General features: G+C 48.0%; 1 protein-coding gene across 1 annotated transcript in view; it reads left to right on the top strand.

Annotated features, from left to right (window-relative positions):
- The window catches only part of PTDSS1 (phosphatidylserine synthase 1), a 61927-nt gene extending 55745 nt beyond the window's left edge, over window positions 1-6182 (top strand). The window contains exons 11-13 of the mRNA XM_044245249.1: window positions 2933-3001; window positions 3741-3810; window positions 5779-6182. Of these exons, the coding sequence (XP_044101184.1) occupies window positions 2933-3001; window positions 3741-3810; window positions 5779-5888 (249 nt within the window). The 3' untranslated portion in view covers window positions 5889-6182. The remainder of the gene's footprint in view (window positions 1-2932; window positions 3002-3740; window positions 3811-5778) is intronic.
- The last annotated feature ends 13326 nt before the right edge of the window (window positions 6183-19508 follow it).

Below are 19508 nucleotides of genomic sequence, written 5' to 3'. Positions count from 1 at the left end.
GACTGCCCTGATGAGTGTTATCAGTGTTAGTTGTGCCACAGAAGGGGACCTGGCCTGAACAGAGGCCATTGGCTGTGTTGGTTAGGGGTCCCCACTGCCCATATTCAGGGCCTTGATTAACCATCAAGATGGATCTGAAACTCAGGAAGGAGGCGAGCCTTATTCAGTAAGAGTTAGGTGTGGCCAGGCCTCCTTTCTACTCAGAGAAAGACAGACCCTGATTATTACTCCTGCTTAAGAGGAGAACAGATCCAGACTTTGAGATGAATGCAGACGCAGAGTTCGCGTATGCTGCTCCTAGGCAGTTCTGTGATCAGTCCTCATCAGTTTGCCTGCTCATTACTCTAAGCGGAAGCCAAGCCAGGTCTGACCACACCCTGATTGCCACCACACCCCCCAGCTGTGTGCTGCTCTGGCCCTCATCCCACATGTTTTTGTCTTTTTTTCCTTGCTCTTTCTTTAAACAAAATCTGTACAACTGCTATTTTAAATCCAGGCCTTGGCATTTTAAGTGGATACACACCTAGATTTTCGCAGGTGTGATTGCAAACCTATAAATTACAAGCTTTGTCTCCTGGGACAAGTGTGAAGTGGGCCTCTAAGTACCCAGGTGAAGTGATAAATTTGGCCACCACAGCAGGCCCTTTGTGTGGCGATTGTGATGATAAGCACCTGTCGCTCACCACCCGCCAGTGTTTGCCTGCCCGCAAATTGCTAAGTTCCAGCTGCCCCTCCCTGCCCAGCCGCCAGCCAGCACCCCCACTCCCCGCCCCCGCCCCACCAGGGACAAGGCTGGGGAAGGTGGAGCACCACATTCCTGCCCTCTAGTGGGCAGAATATGCAATGACCGCCATCTCCGTGCTCACTGCCCCGTAGGCTAGTGGAGTGAGTGAGGACAGCTATCTGGCCAAACTCCTGGTCTGGGAGGTGGAACCTGCCCTCGCCCCAACCACCACCCCCCCCACCAACTCCCCACTCTCACCCCCAAACCTAGGACAGTCTGTTTTGCTCTTTGTAAAGGAGCAAACACCTCCTTAAGTTTGACACTATGCAAATCCTCTAGGCTTCCCCACTCTTCCCATGCCCCCAAAATGGTACACTTAATGGTGGTGTATATTAGAAATCTTTGAGCAAGTCCTAAAATATGCTAAAGCTTAGGAGTTATTTTCATTTTATCATCTTAATATATTCATTCATTGTCTAACTTTTTGATGGGGGAGGATATGAGCTTCCTTTTCTTTAAATCCCTCACCTATGGACGTGTGCCCTCTTGCATATGGCTTTAAAATAAAATGAACCAGTGGGTCTTCCATTTCATGTTGTCTCCACCACACCAGTATTCCCACTTCATGGACGTAGATGCAGGCCCTCCAGAGCCCTGGGACTCCTGTCTTTTTTGCACTTAAGGTGATGCTGCGTACCCAGCAGATGCTCGGTAAATGTGGTTGACTGACAGGATCTGGGCCAGAGCCAGACTGCTCACTGCGGTGATGAGAACTGATGAGAGCTCAAAGGCCCCGCCTTTCTAGCGGGCTCAGCTCTGATCTGGAGTCCAGGCCATGCAGAGGGATGCTGCTGGTCCTGGCTGTTCCCTTGATGCTTTTCTCTCTCCAGGGCTGGATAAATGGTTGGACGGATGGATAGAGATGTGAGGATGTATAGACATAAAATCAATATAGGATCCAGGAATACCAAGAGACCTGTGTCAAGGCCCCAGTTCGCTACATATTAGCTGTGTGCCTTTGAAAAGGCCATTCACCTCTCTGAACCTTCATTCCTCTTCTGTGAAATGAGTGCTATATGAGGCAGCCCTTTGGGATCTAAAGTTAGGATTCTCAGAAAGAATTAAACCTACTCAAGAAGAGAGTGTTCTACTCTGATTTTACAGCTGTTCTTATGGTTGGTTCAGGGTGACAGTCCCTAACAGGAAATGCAGGGGAAGAGACAGCGGTCGGACAATGAGGGTGCTCTGGTGTCAGTGAGTACCTAAGGCAAGGCATTCTGAAGAAACAGAACTGGGAGGGACAGTCATTTTGTTTTGGTGATTCACTTACAGTGGGAAGGTCAGGCCTTGCTGGAGGGCCTGGCAGGAACTCATCTGTCCTCACTCTCCCCGTCTCCTTCGGGTGCTCCCAACAAGACAACCAGAAAGTTCTCTCTGGTTTTTAGTGGTTTGGCATATTTGAAGACGTTGGATTTCCGTAGGTGCTATTCTTTGCTTAAATTAGAGTGTAATTTAGAGTGTGGTGCAAGGTGGGTGGGGAATTGTCTGGGGAAGTAGAGGTTATCCCTGTCTCTGGGTACCCGAAGACCGCTCCCTTCCCATTCCACTCCGCTTGCTTCTAAAGCAGTTTTGTTTTCTCTGTGTTTTCCTGTGGACTTACAGAAGAAAAACAAAAACATCCAGAACTGGGGTTGAGGCGGGGCCGTGGAGACAAAAAAGGAGCTGAGAAAGCGGTGCAGAGCCACGGGCAGAGTGTCCCGCTGTGCCTGCCCCCAACTGAGACACTGCAGACTCCATGCCTTCCAGAGCCACTGTGATCCCAGACCGAGTGAACCTCCTCTCTCATTTACAGCTCCCACATAAGCTGACCAGCTGAGTCCTCGTAACTTCCCAGTGCTGGTGGCAGAGGAAGGGTCATGAGACCCAGACAAAGTATATAAAAGTATATAAAATCCTATATCCCCTCTCAAGGAGCACCTGCAGAGTGTGCAGAGAATGCTTCCCATCTTACCCACCATCGAGAAATGATCTTGCATTCTGATTATTGGTGTCATAAGTAGTCACTAGGATCTCTAGTGTCCTAGGAGAGATGGCAAAGCCATATCAAGCCATCTTGTATGTTACAAGTTGAAACCCTGAAATCTCGGGAAATGGGATTTTTTTTTTTTTTTTTTGGTGCTACACTGTATGCTTGTTTTTCTCTTCTAGGCTTTTACCACCTTCCTGTGTCTCTACGGCATGGTTTGGTACGCTGAGCACTATGGTCACCGAGAAAAGGTATGCAAAGGCCCCTCTTTAAAATGATCATGTCCTGCTTGGAGCTTTGTGGGGGCTGGGGCGGCGTTCATCTGAGAACATGGCATGGCCATCATGGGGAACACGCGCCTTCTGTCCTGGCCACTGCAGAAACGTAACGGGTTCAGGATTCGTCCCCTATCAGTGGCTAACCATGCTTGTGAGTGTTCTGCTCAGTCGGTCACTATTTCTATCCTCCTTTTGCAAGAGGTGTAAGACCCTGTTAATGGGTCTGTTTGAAAAATTAAATTACACAGAGAGCCCTGGACTGGTGTTTGGAAGACTGAGTTTTCTTCCCGGCTCTTGGACGTTGTATGGATCTCTCTGTGATCCAGCCTGGGGCTCCCCCTCCTCAAATGCCTGCCCTGCCCGCCTCATAGAAGACACAGTACAGTTAGTGGCCTGAAAACGCTGTGCTACGTTGATAGTCTACCTCGAAGTGTCATATCTTCTTCAGTAAAATACGGCTTTCATCCTTGACTTACACCGTAAGTTGAGGAACTGACAGTACTTTCTAGAAGATTGACGCTATAGCCCTGGGAGATAGTCGTGGTTTTATAGCGAAGGAAAAGAAGTGTGACGAGGTTCTGCTGCTTGCTGGGGACGCAGGGGTGGAGCAGCCTGGCTTGCCGGCCCGCCCCCATCACTTTCCCTCATCCCCTCACCCCCCTACCCCGGGGAGTACCTGAAGCTCCATTACTAAGTCTGCTTCTCTCCCTAGACGTACTCAGAGTGTGAAGATGGCACCTACAGTCCAGACATCTCCTGGTCTCATGGGAAAGGCTCAAAAGGTATCTCTCTCTTACTCATTGTTTAAAAATTGTATTGGGTTCCAGTAAGGAGATTTGAAAGCAGTATTTATCCTCTGAATGTGGATAAATGTACACCCCGAGGTCTCTTAGACCTGCCCATCACATGTCATCCATTACCTGTTCATGAGACCTGCAGGGTACTGGGGGGTCTGTCCAAGAGACTGGTCTCATGAGAAGAGGCACCATGTGGTTCTGCCTCTTCTGAATCGGGAAGATGCCACGGGGCCTGCCCCCCCGTCTCAGGCAGCCTGACGGGAATGTTCTTCCTCCTGGCTTTGGTCATGAGTGGAAAGAGGAAGAATTACAAACCAGGAGGCGAGGTCCCTTAGAAGAGGTGGATTGATTTAAGTGTATTTGTTCAAGAGGCAGATGAATATAAGAGAAATTTTGGGAGTGAGCCAGGGATGTCCCACTGGCCTCTGCAGGAAGCCTTTGGGAAAGATTTGGGGCCACCTGGCTGTTTTAAAGAATGAGGCTTGTGGAAAGATACCACTGGACAGTCATCTCTTGTCAGTTCTCCTGAGCCGATTGGACGTCTTGGCCAAAGAGAGAGAACTATGCGTCCTGGAGACCATGAATTTGAGCTCACAGAATTGCTCAGAGGACACAGTCCCACAGAGAGGAAAGCACTGCCAGGGGCAGTGCTTTCCTGAGGTTTTTTAGGGCCAAGGTTTTCAGAGTTTTTTCCAAGGAAGAGGCGAGCGTGCCCTCTGCTGAGTGGCCGGGCACCCTTTCTGCAAGTCCTGAATCCGTGTCAATGGGTACCCTGTTCTGGATTGCTAATAGTAGTGGGCCAATGGGCTCCCTCGGGCTCCCTCATTCAGAACTACCTCCTCACAGATCATTTCTTGGCACTTCAAAGCCCTTCTCTGTTGAAAAGAAGTCTGCAGGAAGGAAGCAGTGGTAGAGATATGTTTAAATGAAAGGTAGACAGAATAGTTCAAAAAAAGAACTTGAGTGTGGTGAAAGAATCTGTTGGACTAAGCCAAATGGCCCTTGCCATGGAGACCAAAATCTGGGAACTTGTTATGTTTTTAGTGGCTGTGGTGGTGGAGGGCCTGGATCTGAGCCCTGGAGCAGAGAACTGTCTGCCTTGACTGCTGGGCTGGAGGGCGGCCATGCGCTCAGCCTTAGGACAGAGGCAGCCTGATGCCCGGCAGTTCTGCTTCTCTCCCAAGCCTCGCTCACACCCCACTCCCTGGGAGGCCCACCCCTAGCCTGCTCCCCTGCTTCCACCCTCCACCTGGCTGACCCCTGCTGGCTGCTCAGGCATCCGGCTGATGGGGAAGTTTCTCTCTGAGGTCCCAGACAAACAGTAAGTGTGCCAGAGACGGTGCTGTCCCTGCAGCCCAAGAGCATCTCAAAGGTGTGTGGCATCTTCAGCGGGAGGTTCCAGAGGGATCCTGAGCGGCAGGGGCCCGGTTTTTAAAGCTGTTCAGTGGCTCAGATGATAGAGGGCATAAGAGCCTTAATTTTGTAGCATCAGGAATCCTTCTAGGGGGGAGATGTGGAAACTCTAGTGCATCCACCCGTCAGGGCACAGAACTCTGGGTGATGCCTCCCTTGATTATGAGAGTTGACTCGACACCCATGTGGTGTCATTGTTCTTCCTTGTGCTTTGAGTTGGTTTGTCCTCTCCCTTTGTCGTGAGTGCAGTCCACCTTACACAGCGAGAATGTAAAAGTTCTTCAGGGACACCACCGCCCCTTCCCCCGGGCCATAATCTCCTTGCACAGGCTGGCAGTACCAGCCTGGTCCTGGGCTTCTGGGCCTTGCCGTCCTGTGTTCACCAGGCCACTAGATGGAGTGCAAGTATCAGCAGAAGAGCCCGCCCTTCCAGCGGGCCCCAGACGGCCATGGCCAGAGCAGGGAGAACCGCAAGTCTGAGGCATGAGCCCCCAGCCCCCCACAGCCACAGTGACAGCGTGTTCTCCTTCCTTTGGCCAGGTTCTGAAGACAGCCCACCCAAGCATCCAGGCAACAACGAGAGCCACTCTTCCAGAAGAAGGAATCGGCATGCCAAGTCAAAAGTCACCAACGGAGTGGGAAAGAAATGAAAACGCCTGGCTCGTCGCAGATGTCCCAGAGAGTGCCTAGAACTGAGGGGGAAACGGGATGGTGTGGACCTCCCTGTGCGGAGGGCAAACACGCAGCCATCAGGACGAGGAGAGGGGGCTCGGGGGTCATAATTTGAGAGCGTGAGTCTTGTTTCCCATAGACCCGGCCACCCTGGGCGGCTCATTGCCCGGGATCCTTTGCCAATTCGGGGTCTCTTCCAACTTCAGCACTTGCCATGCGGTCACTGGGAGGCGCCCGGAGTGCTGGCGGGTGGGGGCTCCCTCCCTGCCGCCCAGGACAGCGCTGCATTGGTGTGACCTGTGGTCGCAGGGCCAGAGACTTGCGGACTGGTGACCGGTCTTTATTTTTACAAATCTGCCTCTCCCTTTGGACCGATGGGTCCAGGTTCAGGCCCCCATTCTGCCTTCTATTTTATCGTCGTTAGTATTTGGTTTTAAGTTAGAAGCCACTGCTGAAGTTGAGTTGAGGAGGGTGCTTCCCTCCCCGGAGGAGGGCGTCTGTGTCGCTCTCTCGCAAACGCGTCCCCTCTTGAGAACCTTACACCACGCGCGGTGGGAGGAAACCGGTCTGAGCAAAGGGTCGCTGCTCACAGAGGCTCCAGGGCTTCAGGTCAGAACCCGTCCTATTCGTTCCCAGCGTCGTCTGTCCTGACTGGCCACAGTGCACAGAAGCGGGGCTGCTCCCAGGCCGCGCACACCGGGCTTCTCTCCCAGCCAGGTGCCTTCTACATTGTGTTGGTTCCCCCCCGTGCCGCGTGGCTGATGTTGTCTTTTAGTCCCATGTGAGGTGCTGGTGAGTATTACCTTCCATCCGTGCCATGCTCTAGAACATTTACTTACCCTGATAGGTCACCACCTCTGATGGATTCCTGTTTTAAATAAAATAATTCATGTGAAAGTCCATCAAAGATGGGTCTCTGTAAAATGCTCGTTTCTTCGCATCGTGTTGGTATTTTTCACCATTTGTAAGAAATCATGGTATTCTTCAGGTGACTTTAGGGAGACAGGAGTGCGGACGCACTTTCTGCAGTGACAAGAGAAGAGAGGAAAGATGGTATTTTAGAGGGTGTACAGACCCACGTTCTGTTTCCGCAGATCCCTGGATGAGCCATAGGAGACCAACAGGATCGTCATTGTGTGTGCACATGGTGATGGTTACCCCCACCGAGCTGGATTTTTTTTTTTTGCCTCTAACGGGACTGGTACTCAGCTGATTGGCTTAGAGATCTAAATATTTGCCAAAAGAAATCCTCCTGTTCCTTCATTTCACAGAGCAGAGTTTTCAATGTCTTTCCCCCTTTAAGGAAATCTTTCACCCTAGAAGTGTCATGTTTTTCTTTTCTGCAAAGGAATTCCAAGGCAGGGGTGAGGGGGTGAGATGAATCATGCAAAGCCAGGGTGACATCCTGTGCTCTGGGCTGCCTGCGGCCACTTGGTTGAGTGTCGTCCAGGGGCCGGCCGCCTTGCTGGTGGAGGGCCACCTGCATTCATTCCGCGGGCACCGGGACTGGGGGAGACGGCTGCGATGGGCACCCCCGCCCAGCCCCACATTCACATGGGGTCCACACAGCAGCTCCGACCTTCTTAGAAAGGGCTGAGACAACAGAGGTGCTCCTTGCAAAAACTGCCTACACTTTGACAGCCCATCAAAGAGGCATTTTTAAAACATAGGTAGAGCGTATATGTTCTTGGCAAGTAGGGGAGTTTGTTTCATTTCCCCATGTGTTTTGCTTTTCTGAGCACCAAGTGCCCAAGTATATTACAGTATCATAGACACAGTCTGCCTCGACTCTCCTTCCTGTGCACCTGGTCCACGTCGCAGAGTGTTTCCAAGTTCATTTTCTGGGAGAACTGGGCCTGACCCTTGAACGCTCCTAACTCATAGCTCAGTCAGACGGTTGCAGCGTGTTCCTTTCTCCAAGGCCGGCTTAGGAGGAGGCACCTATTAGCACGCGGCGGCTGACTGTCCTGTGCGACATCGAAAAGCATAGAGCACATGAGACCATTTTTCCTCTGTGGCTTTGTCTGAACTTCCAGCAAAGTCCTCAGATACTTTTTGTGCCTGCTCTTTGAGTTTAAACTTTCTTTTTTTTCCCCCCCGCTTTCAGTAAAAGCTCTTGACACGGTGGTTACAAAACCAGTGCTTCTGTGGCTGGCCGGAACCTCTGCTGCCTTTCCTCCTAGAAACCATACTGCTGGCTTTGGCCCACTTTTCCACTCGTTTCTATGGAAATGGACCTCTCATTGGGTAGAAACAGATCTGAGGCATCATTTAATATCAGAAACGATTCATTTGCAAATCATCTCACATTCGCCATTTGCAAACCACCCTCTTAAAATACGCTTGTTTTGGACATAACGCGCAAAGAATGTTTCTTGTCTTTTTCTCCGTTAGTGGCACCATGTGGGGTAGTAGATACCTTTCCTTTTTTGTCATTCTTGGTCTTCCATGGCCTTTCCCTGCTTTCCTTGTGTCTACTTTCACCGTTTGAAAAAGACTTGGCCCAACCACTCCCACAGCGACACTAGAACATTTTATTGACCTGCTAAGCATGGTGATGATAAAAGATATCCCATAAATGCGGTCTTATTTTCACCAGGACTTCTTCTGTAGTAAGTTCATGAGTATAGTACTCACCCAAGAGAAAGAAAATAAAATTCCTTACCAAACAAATCAGGTTCTGCCTAGAGGTCTCCCCTCTGAAGCTGCGTCTCTGAACGATAGCTCTTGTTGTCCAGGATCTCCCTTTGGACGTGAACACTGGGTTGTTTCATTTCTTTCTAGGAGTCCACTTGGCCAGGCCTTTACGGCAGGTGGGGGGAAGCTAAATGCAGGCATAGAACCACCTGTTTACCACTGGACACCAGACTGAAGTGAGCACGTTAAACACAGGGGATTGGACTTGTGTGCTCTTTGAATTATGCTCAGCTCCTCCTGCAGATTTCCTAGGCCCACTACGGTATTCACCAGCTGGGCTTCATTTGTAGTGTTCTTATTGTCAGAGAGAGCAGGAATCCCACAGGTAGGCCGTTGAAATCAAGACATAAGGAGAGCCAAGACTTCTGTCTGTCCGTGAGTGTTTCATCAGAAATGCATGTCTGTCCTTCATATGTTGGTGTGCATTTGTAAGAGTCATGTTTGAGACCTGGTGCTTCGCAAAGATCCGCACTGGCCATGGCTAAGACTGATGGGCTGCACAGTCTCGTTGCTAGCCCATAATAATTCCGTTTTTACAACATTTCCTTGATCCCATTTTATTCTAAACGTGATGCTAAGACTATCACAGGTGAAAGTCACAAAAAATTTGAATTGGAACTTCGGCATTATTTTTGGTGCAATACTTGGGCTTTTTTTACTTCCCTATCTTCTGTGAATTCAGAAGGAGAAAAATAGTTGCGTGTGATTTGGTGGCGAGGGGATTGTTAGAATGCTGAATTATAAAAATCTTTCTTGTCTCCTCTGTTGACCAAAGGCTGCCTTTAACCCATTTCAGAAATTCATCTGTGACTTTGTCTATGTTGACACTCCCTTGCTTGCAGCTTTGTTGGATAGATTTTGAAGCTGCCTATTGTATAAGAAAATATTTGTTGTTAAAGTCTCACACCGGTCCAAGTAGCTCCAAGGCCTCCCAGGGCTATGCTTAGTTTTCATTATACATCATGATACTGTGGTTGGGAATCAGTCTCTATGTACAGCACACATGGCTGGCCGGCCGGGGTTGGGGGGGGAGGGAAGTAAGGCGGGGAGAGCCAAGCTCCCTGACTGTAGTGTTGGCAAAAGGGACTCCAAAGTCCCCAGCATTCTTGTCCTCCTGGAGCAAGGAGAAGAGCATTGGCAAATCCATCCCCTTCTCATAAATCCAGTAAGGACAGGAACATCATTCAAGAAAATAGAATTTGCCCAAGAGTTTTGCTTTCACGGCTGATGCAGTCATGTGTGAAACTCTTGTGCCCCAGGTATTAATTTTTTTTTTCGTTGTTATCGGAAGGCTCCGAAAACATGTTCAGAGGTCCTGCAAGTTGTGGGCACTGATAATGTCCCACTTTCTGGAAGGTTTTCTTAGATCTGCGTGGTCCCTGGGGCCTTAGGTGCTGGTGTTTCTATGTAGGCCAAGTCCCTGTTCTGGATGCTTAGGAAAAGCGACTCGTGATTCTACCAACCCCTGAAAGTAAGTTTTGTTTGCCTTTAAAAGTAGACAAATTGGAGACTTAAGAACCAAACTGCTGTATTTCCATATCTGAAGTATACAAAGAATAGCCTTAATGATGGTGTCAGATTGCAGGCAGGTTTATGTAATAATCCGTACTGGAAAATCTGGACCATAAACCTCAACTCTTCCCGCTCACTTGATGAAGGGCTCCTTTGGCTCATTCTCGTCAATCCGACTGCATACATCAAGGTTAGGTGTTCGGAATTTTATGGTTGCAAGCCAGGAAAGGCTTAAGAAAGATCTCCAGCTTTCAAAATGTTTAGAATCCTCTACCTTCTTTTGGAGTGGACAAAATCCAGACCAGGAGCAAGGGGATGGATTTAATGGGCCACTGCTAGGTTATCTTCCAGACAGGCTTTCAGAGGACAGGGAACCATGGAAAGACTTCTAAGTGGGGCTCTTAGGACCCCTCATTCCCCTGAACCCTCCTAGGACAGCAGTTGCACTCAGCTGGCTTTGCTTGTGAGCCAGACCCCAGGTGGCATTTTCAATTCCAGGGGGACAGGGCCTCCCTGAAACCGCCCCTCACCCACCCCATGGCACCAGGTGTATGTATGTATGTGTGTTCTTGAATCCAGTGAGTTTGGTGGTGTTAATCACCATTTTCTGGGGTTATGGTGCTTAGGAAGGGTAAATATTTGACCCCAGAGCACACAGCCATTAGAGGCTGTCGGATCAGCCCAGAGCCTAATGCTCCTGTTTCCACTCCAGGCTCCTTGACTCAATCGCTGTGCACAGGTCTTAGGCCCCATTGCCAGACCAGAGCCTCCACAGACCTGCCCCCACTTTGCTTCCAGCCAGCATCCATGGCAGATACGTGGACAGTGAGATGCCTGCTCAAATGGGGGAGCCCAGGCCCTTGTCTGCCCTCCCCCCTGGAAGGCGACAGTGTGACTCCTCTCAGGTGCTCACTGTGTGAGGGACGGCCAGACCTCCAAGCTGCTCTCCACATGCCGGCTCCCCGTGCGATTCTGGCTGTTTGCGTGCTGGGTGGATGAAATAACCAGTGCTGTGTGAGAAGATGGACTCTGGCCTCATCTGCGCTTTGTGTGGCCTCAGGTGAGTCAAGATGTGATTCCTTGAAGCAGGTCCCATCTCTGGGTTCTCTTCCACAAGTTCTGATGCATTCTGCGAACTGTCAGAAGGCAGTTCCTCAGCCCAGAGCCGCTCCCTCTACCCTCAGGAATCTGATTTATGATCTGGTGAAGCCGTAAACCTCTGCTCTTCACTTCTGAAAAACAGCAAAGTATGGGAAAGAATGTAAATTATAAATACTGAATTCCTATGGTCAGCAATAATGGAATGGCCTGGGTTTTGTGGGGTTTTTGTTGTTGTTGTTGTTGTTAATATGGTATGCATATGGCTTTGATTTCTAAGGGTCTGGGTTCCCCTGCCCCACCACCACCATATTTCTAGGGAGAATAGAGAGCCGTGAAATACCCCGCTGAGATATGAATGAGAGAGAGCAGTTTTCTGATGACTCACTGGCCAGAATACTTGGAAGCCACTCTTCACAGAGGGATGGGATGGTAGGGGACTGTCACATACCCACCCTTTTCCTGCCGACCCAGTGCCACACCACCCCACACCAAACCCTCGTGTTCTCACTTAGCAAGCCCGTGTCACCCCAGTTGTAACTCTCTAGAAAGAGGTTTTCCTGTAAGATTTTTGAAACTCTCCACCTGTGCCTATTAACAGTCAAGGTTCTGTGCTCTCGCTGGGAACAGACTTCTTACTGCTGCCACTAGCAGTAAGGACAGCCGCAGGGTCACGGTAAAGACCAAAGGGTGGCATGGGTTTGAATTTTCCTTCCAGTGGTGGGTCAGCTCTGGCTTTGATTTCACAAACAGCTCCCCGCTCTGCTGAGGCAGAAAGAAACCTCTCAGTGACCAACTGTGTGAATTCCCCTTACCCATCTCAGACCACAGATGACAGCGCCTGGGATCGCTGTGCTGCCCTTCAGCACTTTTTCCCTTAAACTTGACCTCAACCCAGCTCACAAGACTGGGTGAAAGCTGAGAAAAAACCCAGAGTCTCAGAGTTCTTCCCAAGCTGCTGTTATCACAGCCTAAGTCTGCCAGGGTATCTATTAAAGTCGTGGTCAGCAAGGAAGCTGACGGCAGGGCAGTGTGTGTGTGAGGGTACGGCACTTAAACTCACAATCGTGTCCACCACGGAAACACATCCTCTCGCAAGCACCTATTCACCCCCACACTCGCCCTTCACGTCTTCTTGTCATTTCCTTTGGACCTCATTGGATTCACAGAACGCCAAGCTCAGCTCGAGGGTGGGACCAGCCAGACCACAACTAGGACATGGACGAGAGGGCTAAGGTTCTCGAAAACACCCAAGTGGAAGTATACATTTTGGCCCCTTGGATCACCTCCGCTGTGGGTCTCAATCTTGTGTCTCTGCCGGAAGTTTCCGTTTATGGACATCTAAGTAATTTCAACAAAAACTGAAGATAAGTCCAGTGGTGGTGGCCAAAGAAAATGTCGAGGTCAGTGGGGTGGTTAGTTTTACGTGTCACCCCTGACTGGGTTGAGGAAGGCCCAGACGGCTGGTAAAGCGTTATTTCTGGGCGTGTCAGCGAGAGTGTCTGGGGAAGAGATTAGCATTTGAATCCGCAGGCGGAGTAAAGCAGATGGCCCTGGCTAACGTGGGTGGGCAACCTCCAATCCATTGAGGGCCTCAATAGAACAAAAAGGGGAAGGAAGGGCAAATTTCCTCTCCCTGCTTGAGCCAAGACATCCATCTTCTCGGGCATTATTGTTCCTGGTCCTCAGGCTTTCCAAACTCAGACCACGACCTCCCCCCAACACCATCCCCACACATACGCACAGTTCTCAGGCCATTAGGCTCAGACTGGATTATGCCATGCACCAGCTTTCATGGTTCTCTAGCTTGCAGACCATGGGTCGTGGGACTTCTCGGCCTCCATACCCATGTAAGCCAATTCCTAGCAAGTCTCATGTAGATTGTTACAGATAGGGATAGAGATACCCTATATTGGTTCTGTTTTCTGGAGAATCTTGACTAACACAGCCAGCCTTGTGTTTGGACTGATGTCTGAAAGTTAAACTTGCAAAAGGAAATGAGAAAATAAAAATGGAGCCCGGTTCACCAGGCAGGCACCTCCTTCCTTCAGGATGAGTCCTCCTTTGGGGCCTCAGGATCCATCACTGCCGGGGACCAGATAATCCATCCAGGAGGTTGCTCTAAGCATGAACACAAAAGGGAAGAATTAAGCTTTACCCCCCCTTCCCCAATTCCTCATGCCCTTTGGCCTCTCAGCAGTTCTGGCGCCTGCCCGGAACAGCTTGGTGCCAGGTTACAAAAGCAGAACGACAGAGTTCTCCTGCCACAGATCCCCTGTCTCCCAGGGTTCTGGTTCTTTTCCTGTAAGGAGTTGACTGGATGTGCTTCCTCACATCGGACAGTTTACAGAGGAGTTCCTGCTCCCATGTAAGCCACTTCCTTCCTGATGAGACCTGCAGCCCCCCTGGTTCTCAGATGGTGACAGCAGTGTTCACGGGGCTTCTTTCTGGAGCCACAGAGGCCAGGCTGCCAGGGGCTATGGCTGCCGGGCGTCTAGGGAAGATGTTCTTTCCATATCTTGCCAGGCCCGGTTACTGCTTTAGTGAGAAAAGAACCCCCCAAAGAAAGGCCCTTCCTTTGGTGGTTCTCCCACAACTGAAATAATTCTTTCATCCTGCTAACTTTATCCTGCTGTGACCGGTTCAGTGTGGGGAATTATTTTGGCTTTTGAATGTAAATGTTCTTCCCTCTCGCATCTGCTTACCACAAGCTTTCCAAACAGGCAGTGACAGACCATTGAGTAAAATGTTTTATCCCCTGGATAAAGCACTTATGTGTTTCCTCAAGAAAGCCACGTGCAACATCCGCCCCTTCCGAGCAAGTGTCTCTGCGAATCCGACTTCTCTCTGGGGTGAACTGAGCCAAAAATAAATCACTCCCTTGGCTGCAGGGAGAGGCTGACCTGCCATTCTGGAAGACTCCAATCCCATAATCAGCCTACCGATCCCTCCTGCTGACTGAAGCCAGAAGACTGGGCTGTATTAAAAGATGGCTGAGGAAATGACACAGAATAGCACATTTTCACCTCCTTTCCAATCCAAAGAGAGTTGCTCCCGGATGCTGTTTCTACAGTCCAACTCTGCCTCGCAAACGGTTCAAGAAGGTGGTTGTGGATGGCAAAGAGCCCGTGTGACCCAACCTTCATGTTGTAACACACACACACACACACACACACACACACACACACACAGATGGAGGAAGCCAGGAGACATTCGGAGAACGGGCTCGGGGTCAGTCCGATTAAACCCCTGCGGTTCACAGGTCAAGACACTAAGGTGCTCCACTCACCCATTAGGATGGATACCATCCAAAACAACAAACAAAAGAGCAAGTGTCAGCAAGGATGTGGAGAAATTGGAGCCCTTATGTGATGTTGGGAAACGTGAAACCATGTGACTTCTGTGGAAAACAGTATGGTGGTTCTTAAGAAAGTTAAAAATAGAGCTACCAGATGATCCCGCAATTCCACTGGGTTAGTCTGGGTATATGTCCAAAAGAATTGAAAGCAGACTCTTGGAGACTGGTACCCCCGTGTTCACAGAAGCACTACTCACAATAGCTGAAACGTGGAAGGAACCCAAGTGTGTGTGTATAGATGCGCAGATAGAGAAAACAGTACAGACGTACAATGGAATATTGTTCAGCCTTAAAAAGGAAGAGAATGCTTACTATGTGGCCACATGGAAGAATCTTGAGGACATTTTTCTGAGTGAACTAAGCCACTCAGAGAAGCACAAATATTATAAAATTCCACTGGCATGAAGCACTGTGGTCAAAATCACTAAGACAGAAAGCATAAGGGTGGGGGCTGGCGGCTGAGGGGAAGACGGAAATGGAGAGTTGCTATTTAATAGGTAGAGAGTTTCGGTTTTATAAAGTAAAACGAGTCCTGGAGAAGGATGGTGATGGAACAGTGGCACAACATTTTGGATATATTTAAAAACCACTGCACACTTAAAATGATAAATTTCATGTTATGTATGTTTCACCACAATGACAAAGAAATTGGAAAAAAGGAGGGAGGGAGGCAGGGACGAAAAGAAGGAAGGAAGGAAGGGAGGGAAAGGAAAGGAAAGGAGAAAGAAAGAAAAGACACAGAGGCCCAGAGTGGTCAAGTAACTTGGCCGGAGTTGCAGAGCTGGCTGCACCAGAGCTAGGGTTTGGGGAACCTCTGACCCCATGTTCCCGTGCTCCTGCCCTCGTCCACCACGTCCTCCTACAAGTTGCTGAAGTGAGCCAGCTCCACCCTCAGAAGCCATCCATCACTAACGAGTTCAGAATTTTAAAAGGCGCAAACAAGAACAGAAAGCACATAGATAGCCAGGGATGCTTGTAAAAGAAAGAGAGAGGCCATGGAAAAGTTGCATATCTGAAGTGAACAAAGCCTGGGCTGCTATCTGGAAAGGGCTAGGACAACTTTTTAAAAGGAGGTAGGGAGAGTTTTTGCAAGTCATGTATAGGACCAGAAAGGAAAACAAAAGATTGATGTCCACCATTTGAAAAAAAGAGTTCAGTCTGATTACATTGTATTATGTCTTATTTCCCTGCTGCAGATCCTTCTGTGATTTCTCTTTGCTCTTTACTATGGCTCCTGAGGAATTTCTGGCCCTCCTGTGTACCGTGTCCTCCTCACCTCTGCCCTCCAGTCATTCTGGCCTGTTTTTGTTTTTGTTTTTAAACATTTTTTTTTAAGATTTTATTTATTTATTTGACAGACAGAGATCACAAGTAGGCAGAGAGGCAGGAGAGAGAGAGGAGGAAGCAGGCTCCCTGCTGAGCAGAGAGCCCAATGAGGGGCTCGATCCCAGGACCCTGGGATCATGACCTGAGCCGAAGGCAGAGGCTTAACCACTGAGCCACCCAGGCGCCCCCATTCTGGCCTGTTTTTATCACTTGCAAATCCACTAGGGTCTTTCCCATCACATCCTGCCTCCCACTATTGCCCTAGTAAACTCACCCACATCCTTCTGTTCTCAATTGACAACATTGCTTTGTAGAAAGACCTTCATCAACACCCAGACTAGCTTACCGCGCCCACAGCACTGTCCACCTCCTCTTATAACTCTTACTTCCTGTGCAACATCTGTCTTCCCTGCCAGATTATTGACTCCAAGACTGTTTTCCACTCTCCGATACCCAGCACCTAACACGGTAGGTATATTTGTTGAATGAATGAATTCTTGAATGAAAGGAGGATAGAGGAAGCAAGGCAAGTCGATACATGCATAACACAGAAATACAGGAAGGGAGAGATGATGTTGGTCAGGAAGAACCTAAATGATGTGAGAGATCCTCCAGCAAGTTCTAGAAGGAAATGGCTATGAGTTAGCAAAAAGGAGGCAGAAGGTCCATGGGAAGCAGTGGGAGAAATAAGCAAGTCTGATACAGAGTCAGTGAGGACTCTACCTTGAACACGATGGGGTTATTTTCAAGATTTCCTTTATATGTTTCCCATCAATAGTATGATATACAAACTGGAGAAAGGCAAAACATGCCTTGGTAGAAGGAAATCAGAGCCCAAGATAGCACCTACTTCTGTTAGAAATGTCAACTCCAGGTAAATATCGTGTCAATGTGGTGCTGAATTTTAGAGCTGTTGTTGTCAATGCTGAGAAACAAAACATCATTAGGAGAGAGAAGGAAAGAGGTAGATTTTGAAAACTACAAATCAACATGCTTGATATTAATCCACAGTAAAGTTCCAGGACAAGTTGTTAAAGATGGTCTGTGACTGTCCTTACAGAAGAAAGCATTAATCACTGACCATTAGCATAGGTTCACTATGAACAAAGCATGTAAGGCTAATGTGTCCTTTTTCACAGAATTACCAGACGGGGAGATCAAATCTCAGAGTACAAATCCCATCTAAGCTAAAAAAATAATATTAGGTGATTAAAAAAATGACCCACCCCAACTTTGAGAAACCCAGTATGCTAATACACCTCCTCCTAGTCACAGTGTATATTAGCACATTAAAGGTCCTGAGAAATCCTGCACCAAAGAAACCTATTTAAAATACTGTACTGAGAAATGTTCCACAGAACACACTTGGAGAAAGGATGGTTTGGGCAAATTTCAGCAAGGTGTTTTACAGTCTCTTATTATGTAAACTGTGAAGGAATTGAAGAAATATAGGGTTAAAAATAGCTCACTTGGACTCACAATTGGGTAGACAACTACTCAAAGAACCTTAGTCAATTAGTAGCCACTCTTTGGAAGTCTCTAATAGAATGTCTTGAGGCTTTGCCCTTGGGCTTGGCATGGTCAACATTCTTACAGTGACTTGTATCACAACATTGAAGACTAGATCTACTTTTGAAATTTTCCCATAACCTGAAGTGAGAGAGGCAGCTAATAGGCTACATAACATATTGAAATACTGTCTCAAAACAAACCACGAGAGGAATCTAATAGAAGGCCATCAAAATTTGTTAGAATCAGTGGTATAAGTAAAGCATAGACGAACTCTGACTTGAAACTAGCTAATAGGAAAAAGACATGGGGTTGTAGCTCTATGAAGCAAACAAGTGATAGGGCTACCATGCTTCTGAAGTCAGTGAAGCCATCCTGGCAGGTAAGATGGCTTGCCAGGCCAGCAAGGCAGGCAAGATGGTCTGGCCCCTCTGGGAATGGTATTCCGGCCTTATGTTGCATTTTGAGAGGGACATTGACAAGTTGGAGGATGTTTTGAGTGACCACCATCAGGAAAGGTTGAAGAGCATGTGCTCTAAGGAGAAAAGTCTGAAGAAAGTAGGGACATTAGGTGGTCTTTTGAAGAGATGATAAAGAGCATGTTGATAACTGACTTTGGGAGGCAATGCAGTAGAGCAGCAAAGATGTGAGTTTGGGCTCAAATGTCCGCTCTAGTACTTATAGGCTGTGTGTTCTTGGACAGGTTTCTTAACATCTCTGACCTTCTAAGCCCTTAAGTAAGAAATCATCATCCCTATTTAGTGGGGGTACTGTCATGTCCTGGAACAGAGTAGGTGATCAATGTGTGCTTCTCTTTCCTTTCTCCATGCAAAAAAGGATAATCATGACAGTCAAAAGGGTGATTTATTTAAAGTAGATCAGAGAGGTGGAGACTGGGACCAATAAGAGAATTTCCTTAAGGAAGGTACATATGGCTGATGAAAAATAGGAACTTTATACTAATCAAAACCTAGGAAACAAAGGAAGTGGCTTAGTTGCCTTTAAATTAACAGTGGAATTACCACCAATTCTGTAGAAGAGATCTCTGCTTTGGGTAAGAGGTGGGATTTGGATGACCCCAGATCTCTTTCAATTCTGAGATTCTGTTATTCAATGACTCATGAATCAAAGATTCAAACAGTCAGCTAGACAGTTTATTGTTCTCTTCCATATATGGTCAACTCATATATGTTCAACTCCTATTCATATATATTGAGAGATACTTAGGGAGACTTACTTTAAATTGTTCTTCAGCCATGTCCTATGTATGGATGCTTTCTCTCCAGTTTTGGGGCTCTGTTACAGTCTAGTTCAGGGATTTGTTCTCAATGAGCACTTAATGTTCATTTATTCAAATCTTGGCTCCACATCTTGGCCATGTGACCTTGGGCAGGTTGCTTTTTGGGCCTTCGTTTCCCCACCTGTAAGGTAGAGGTAGTACTTACATTTTATGAGATAAAATAAATAGGATATTTTAAGTCCTTAGAAAAATAGTACTTTTATAGTAAATATATCATTATCTTAATAGTTGTTGTCTAATATAATATAATAGTTGTTGTGAAATTAAATCTACTTAGTACTTATATAGGAGATTTCTGATTACACAATAAGAGTCTTAGGGGTGATATTTTTCTTCCTGTACCATCGTTCCTGTACCAAATATTTCCCCCTACAGAGTGTTCTTGGTTATCATGCCCCAAAGCCTACTTAAGTCTATTACCCTAGTTCCTGCAGCATTCACAATGGGGACAAAGAGGAATCAACTGGAAATGAGCAGAAGTGGATACACTGAAGTGGAGGCAATTTAGCTTTGGCCAGAAAATCTCTGACAAGGCCAGAGCTGGTCTGAAACATCCTCTGAGGGAAACGCCTGGCATGCAGTCAGTCCACGCTGGAGACTAAGCTAGCCTCTAGCTTGGCCCTGCCTTTTGTTGATGTGCTCTACAGAATAGGGAGTGTTCGTCAGCATGTGGTGGGGGTCTGTGAGCCTCTCCAGATAGAGCCTGCACCTTGGTTATTGCCTAGCCCAGAATGGGCCATGGCCTAGACCTAGAGATATTTAACCAGGAAGGGAAGGAGAATGAAGTAGAAATGCTTT

This window comes from Neovison vison, chromosome 4 (assembly GCF_020171115.1).
Source record: "Neovison vison isolate M4711 chromosome 4, ASM_NN_V1, whole genome shotgun sequence".
Lineage (NCBI taxonomy): Eukaryota > Metazoa > Chordata > Mammalia > Carnivora > Mustelidae > Neogale > Neogale vison.
Note: the sequence above shows the minus strand (reverse complement) of the source record. Positions and strands in the feature narration are given on the sequence as shown.